The 6,042-nt window shown below is 59.4% G+C and overlaps 1 protein-coding gene across 1 annotated transcript; it reads left to right on the plus strand.

Annotated features, from left to right (window-relative positions):
• Window positions 1-344: 344 nt before the first annotated feature.
• On the plus strand, window positions 345-5,767 carry LOC100341058 (40-kDa huntingtin-associated protein). The gene has a single exon (XM_051836015.2). It carries the CDS (start codon window positions 443-445, stop codon window positions 2,249-2,251), a length of 1,809 nt encoding a protein of 602 aa, XP_051691975.2. The 5' UTR covers window positions 345-442; the 3' UTR covers window positions 2,252-5,767.
• Window positions 5,768-6,042: the final 275 nt, after the last annotated feature.

Below are 6,042 nucleotides of genomic sequence, written 5' to 3' on the forward strand. Positions count from 1 at the left end.
GGGCAGGGGGTTCTGGGTGGGAGGGGTGTGTGGAGGGCAGGGGGTTCTGGGTGGGAGGAGGCTGTGGTTAGAGTAAGGGGGTGCTGGGTGAGAGGAGGCTGTGGTTAGAGTAAGGGGGTGCTGGGTGGGAGGAGGCTGTGGTTAGAGTAAGGGGGTCCTGGGTGGGAGGAGGCTGTGGTTGGAGTAAGGGGGTCCTGGGTGAGAGGAGGCTGTGGTTAGAGTAAGGGGGTGCTGGGTGGGAGGGGTGTGTGGAGGGCAGGGGGTGCTGGGTGGGGGGGTGAGTGGAGGGCAGGGGGTGCTGGGTGGGAGGGGCGTGTGGAAGGCAGGGGGTGCTGGGTGGGAGGAGGCTGTGGTTAGAGTAAGGGGGTGCTAGGTTACAGGGGAGTGTGGAGGGCCAGAGGGCCCTGGGTAGGAAGTGCTGGCCAGAGTATGGGTACATAGGATGCCCATGTTGGCCCTGTGCCAAATCGGGGCCTACCTGGCTATGTCCCCAGAGTGGTGGCGACTGTGGGGCTGCAGCTCAAGACCTGGACTGAGGCGGAAACGCGGCGGCGTGACGGGGCAGACGACTGGCCCGGGCGACCCTGCGGGGCTGGGGAGGTGGACGGAGCCTGGGTGGGCACGGGCTCCCGTCGGGGCAAGGCTGCTCCTGGACGGAGCCTGCAGGGGCGGGCGGAAAGGCCCCAGGAGCAGAAATTCGGAGGCAGGGTGTTGCGGGGTTATCAGACCAGAGCCGGTCACGCTCAGCGGAAACCGCCGTGAGGCGCTGTGCGGGAACGGAGGAAGCCAGCGGGCAGCAGGCAGCAGTCCGCGCCCGCGGCCGATTCGCTCGGAGGAGCGGGAACGGGGCCAGGCCCCGCCCCGAGTCCCTTCACGAATGTGTGCGCGCGGCGGGCTGCCCGCCCGGCCGGGCCCGCCCCCGCTCCCGCCTTCGGCCTCGGCCCGTCAGGTCCCGGGGCAGCGCGCGGCGTGGGGGGAAGGGGCTGGGCCCCGGGCGCCGGCCGGTCCGCCCGCCGCGTCAGCGCCGGTGCCGGCCGGTCCGCCCGCCGCGTCAGCGCGCCGGGACGCGCCAGGGGCGGCCAAGATGGCGGCGGCCGCGGCAGGCATGGGCGGCGGCGCGGGCGCGGGGCCCGAGCCCGGCGACTTCCTGGCCCGCTACAGACTGGTGTCGAACAAGCTGAAGAAGCGGTTCCTGCGGAAGCCCAACGTGGCCGAGGCCGGCGAGCAGTTCGGGCAGCTGGGCCGCGAGCTGCGCGCCCAGGAGTGCCTGCCGTACGCGGCCTGGTGCCAGCTGGCTGTGGCGCGCTGCCAGCAGGCGCTCTTCCACGGGCCCGGGGAGGCGCTGGCCCTCACCGAGGCCGCCCGCCTCTTCCTGCGGCAGGAGTGCGACGCGCGCCAGCGCCTCGGCTGCCCCGCCGCCTATGGGGAGCCGCTGCAGGCCGCCGCCAGCGCCCTGGGCGCCGCCGTGCGCCTCCACCTGGAGCTAGGACAGCCAGCTGCCGCCGCCGCCCTCTGCCTCGAGCTGGCGGCCGCCCTGCGCGACCTGGGCCAGCCGGCCGCCGCCGCCGGACACTTCCAGCGCGCCGCGCAGCTCCAGCTGCCCCAGCTGCCCCTGGCCGCGCTGCAGGCGCTCGGCGACGCCGCCTCCTGCCAGCTGCTGGCGCGGGACTACAACGGCGCCCTGGCGCTCTTTACACGTATGCAGTGCCTGGCGCGGGAGCACGGCAGCCACCCGGTGCAGCAGCCGGCGCCGCCGCCGCACCAGCAGCCGCCGCCGCCGCCGCCGAACCAGCTGCTGCCCCCGCCGCCGCCGCCGCCGCCGCCGCCGCCCCCGCCGCCGCCCCAGCTCGCGCCGCCGGCCGCGCTGCTCTCTCCGAACGCTGGCGCTGCGGCGCCCTCTCCCGCCGCGCTGGGCGCCTTCTCCGACGTGCTGGTCCGCTGCGAGGTGTCCCGAGTGCTGCTGCTGCTGCTCCTGCAACCGCCGCCCGCGAAGCTGCTGCCGGAGCACGCCCAGACCCTGGAGAAGTACTCCTGGGAGGCCTTCGACAGCCACGGGCAGGACAGCGGCGGGCACCTTCCCGAGGAGCTCTTTCTGCTGTTGCAGTCCTTGGTCATGGCTACCCACGAAAAGGACACGGAAGCTGTCAAGGCCCTGCAGGTGGAGCTGTGGCCGCTGCTGACCGCGGAGCAGAACCACCTGCTGCACCTCCTTCTGCAGGAGACCATCTCCCCCTCAGGACAGGGCATCTGAGCCCTCACGTGACCGAGTGGCTTCGCGGAATGTCGTCGGACCTCTCGCGCGCAGCTGCCTTTGCGAGGGGGTAGGGGCTGCCCAGACGCTGCGCAGGTCCTGCCTCTCCTGTTGTGCGTCTTCTTCGGCCGCTGGGAGAGTCGAAGCCATCCGCATCCCGGGGGCTTGTTTCCATGGCCGTGGGAGGGGGGCGTGCAAAGGCGTCGGTCGTGATAGGATCTTGCCAGGGGTCTGGCTCTCCTCCGCGGGAGGAGAACCCCTTTCGTAGCTTCCCTTGCTCACTTGCACCGCACGTCGCCTCCCGCTCCCATCTTCATTTCACAGCCAGGGTTTCCTTCCGCACGGCTCTGTCTGAATGTGCACGCTTTCCGATTTTAACCGCGACTCGCATCTCTTAGCCTATGCCTGCGCCTCTGTGACCGCCGGAGTCCTCTTGTTCCTTCTGCGCCCCAGCTGCGGCGCGGAAGGCCCCTTTATCCCTTGCAACCTTGCCTGTTGCGTGAGAAAGCGGTGCTGATACTGCCCACTTGTGATGTAGACGGGCCCTGTCTATAAAACGTGGCTGGCTATCTCACCTGTTTGTCAAAAAGCTGAGCCAGGGAGCTAGGTGTCTTGGAGCCCGGGGATGGATTCCTTCTTTGGAAGTTGCCGATGTGGCGTGCCTAGCGCGTGGGCGACGTACCTACCGACAGGGGTCCCATGGAAGGCAGACGCGTCCAGGGCAACAGTTCCAGCGCCGCTGTTAATCTGCCTCGGCTTCACAGCTGCGAACGGTGGCGGGTCTGTCTGACGCCTCGTGTGTGTAATCTGCCTTAGAGCTTTTGTTCGGAACGGGGGTCTTGCTGCACCTTTTATTTGACCCAGGTGTGCAAAATTGGAGCACGGCCTCTTTGGTGTGATGAGATCACGGCTAGGCAAGGCAGTGTCCCTGTCCCCCAAGAGCGAGGTGGTGCTCCGTTGTAAACCACCGCATCGCCAAGGCTCTTTGGCCCACGTGTTACATGCAAATCTGCTTAGCTCCTTTCCTAGTTTGAGAATGAGCATAGGAATTCTACAGAATAGAACCTCACTCTCAAACGTTCGACTTTGGCAAAAATGCGTTCTCTCGGCTGAAGGTATGCACACTTCTGATCTTCCGGGGTGAGGTTTAAGGTTGCAGCCTGGGGATAGAGCTTTCGATGTCTTATGGTTTGCTTTTGTTTTGTATTCCTGAAGGGGTAGGGAGGGAAGTTGGGAATTAACTGCCTCCAGGTGAGTGAGGGAGTTTTAGGGCATTCTTTTCTGCCTCTACATCTGCCTCAACAGTGTTGAGGGGATGGAAAAGACAGGAGAGTCCCGGCACATGGGACGGATCCAACCACCACTCCTGTGCTGGCACTGGGCTCCTGGGGAGGGTACTACTATGGAGCCTTAAAGGCTGTGTCCAACTTCCTGCAGAAGTTGTGTGTGCAAGTGTGCATGCTCCTTTCCTTTGTTGCCTTGTTACTTTCCCCCTTCCCATCCCCACCCCTCAATATCGTCCTCTCCACCTGGGCTGCAGGCCTGGGCAGCTAGCTTCCTCTTTCTCGTATGACCAAAATGCTTAGGAGTTGGTTATGGAGCATGACTGGTGTTATGTTTTGGATTTGTGCTTGAGGCAGAGCCTCATTAGGCCTCCGGCCGAAACTTGTACCAGGGAGTCGGGTATCGGGTGTATAAGCGTCGTTCTAGAAAACACTGAAGTTGCTTGTTCTCCGTTTGCCGTTGGCTCATCGGTGTATCTCCCTCAGAAACTGAAGAGCAGGGATAGCCGGGCCAAGGCCAGATGTCAGCAAATTTGATGGAGTTCTCTTGGAATGCCACTTAATATCAAAATGGATGCCAGGGGTGGGCGTTTGGCCTAGTGTTTAAGATGCACACTAGGTAGGACACCTGCATCCATCTCCTATTGGATTACCTGGGTTCCGTCCCTGGCTCCGGCTCCTGGTCCAGCCTCCTGCCAATGCAAACCCCAGGAGGTAGCGGTACTGATGGCTGGAGTAGTTGGGTTCCTGCCACTCATGTGGGAGACCCGGAATGACTTCTCAGCTCCCGAATGGTCTGATTTTTAATGTGAAAACCAGGGACAAAGATCCTTGCTGTCTAAATGTTCATCAGCAATTCGAAATTACCATTGAAAATATTGCAAGCTACTGACAATGGTGGCAGTGAAGCAGTGATCCTTAAAGGGAGTTGGAGTTCTCCTCCTCCCATTGTGAGATACTCCTATGTTGAGAAATATTGCTTATGAAAGAATATTTTATATGTGAATGAATGCGACAAAGAGAAGACTTTTGAGAACCACAATGCTGGAGGAAGAGGATCACAGCTGAAATTAACATACTAGGCAAGCTCTGGGATCTAAGGGTTCTGACACCCGAGGGTTAATGTCAACTGTCTAGGCACCTGCTCTGCTGGTGGAGTAGACACAGTTTACAATTTTGGGGGGCTGGTGTTGGGGCATAGTGGGCTAAGCCACCGCCTGCAATGCCCGCATCCCATTTGGGTGCTGATTTGAGTCCCGGCTGCTCCACTTCTGATCCAGCTCTCTACTAAAGTGCCTGGGAAAGCAGCAGAAGATGCCCCAAGCCTTGGGAGCCTGCCCCAACATGGGAGACCTGGGTGAAACTTCTGGCTTCTGACTTCAGCCTGGCCCAGCCCTGGCTGTTATGGCCATTTGGGGAGTGAAACAACGGATGGAAGATCTGTTCTTGTCTCGTAACTCTGATTTTCAAAAATATTTAAACAAATATTCTTTGCCGTAAAGGGCCTGATTGAAATGTTGGTCTTGAGGCTAGTATTGTGCCATAGTAGGTTAAGCCACTGCCTACGTTGCCAGCATCCCATGTTGTGGTGCCATTTTAAGTCCCAGTTGCTCTGCTTCCAATCCAGCTCCCTGCTAATGTGTGTGGGGAAGCAGCAGAAGATGGCCCAAGTGGTTGGGCCCCTGCTGCCCACATGGGATGGATTTCTGGGCTCCTGGCCTTAGCCTAGCCCAGCCATGTCCAATACAGCCACTTGGGAAGTGAACCAGTGGATGTGGGATCTCTCCCTCTCTCTAACTCTTTCCAAAAATAAACAAATAAATATTAAATAAACAACATTTTTCCATGTAAAGGTCCAGATTGAAATATGTTAGTCCTGAGGCTGGCATTGTGCCACAGCAGGTTAAGCCACTGCCTACGTTGCCAGCATCCCGTGTTATGGTGCCGTTTTAAGTCCCAGTTGCTCTGCTTCCAATCCAACTCCCTGCTAATGTGCCTGGGGAAGTAGCAGAAGATGGCCCAACTGCTTGGGCCCCTGACACCCACATGAAATGGAGTTCAGGTCTGCACAACCTTCGGCTTAGCCCAGCCCTGTCCATTGTAGCTATTTGGGAAGTGCGCCAGTGGATGGGAGATCTTGATATCTCTCTTTCTCCCCTTCTTCCCTCCCTCCTTCTCCCCCCTCTGCTTCTCTCCCTCTGCCTTTCAAATAAATAAATCTTTTAAAAAGAAATATGTTTGTCTTTACAGGTCACAAATGGTCTCTGTCATATAGGCTTCTTTGTATGCATGTATGTTTTTGCATCCATTTAAACACTCAACAACCCTACTTATTTTACAATTCATACAAAAGCAGGCTCCAGGCCACATCCATGTGCCATAGCTTTCCTAACCCTGTATTAGAACCTAAAACATAATGGTTGCTGAATTAACAGTTAAAGGGATAAACTTAAAGAGAGTGATTAATAGCTAAGCTCTCTATTCTTATTGTAAAGCAAATATTGGAAA

This window comes from Oryctolagus cuniculus, chromosome X (assembly GCF_964237555.1).
Source record: "Oryctolagus cuniculus chromosome X, mOryCun1.1, whole genome shotgun sequence".
Classification (NCBI taxonomy): Eukaryota; Metazoa; Chordata; class Mammalia; order Lagomorpha; family Leporidae; genus Oryctolagus; species Oryctolagus cuniculus.

Excerpts from the sequence above, each read along its gene's own strand:
- LOC100341058 (XM_051836015.2), top strand. The coding sequence starts at position 443 with ATGCCCATGTTGGCCCTGTGCCAAATCGGGGCCTACCTGGCTATGTCC.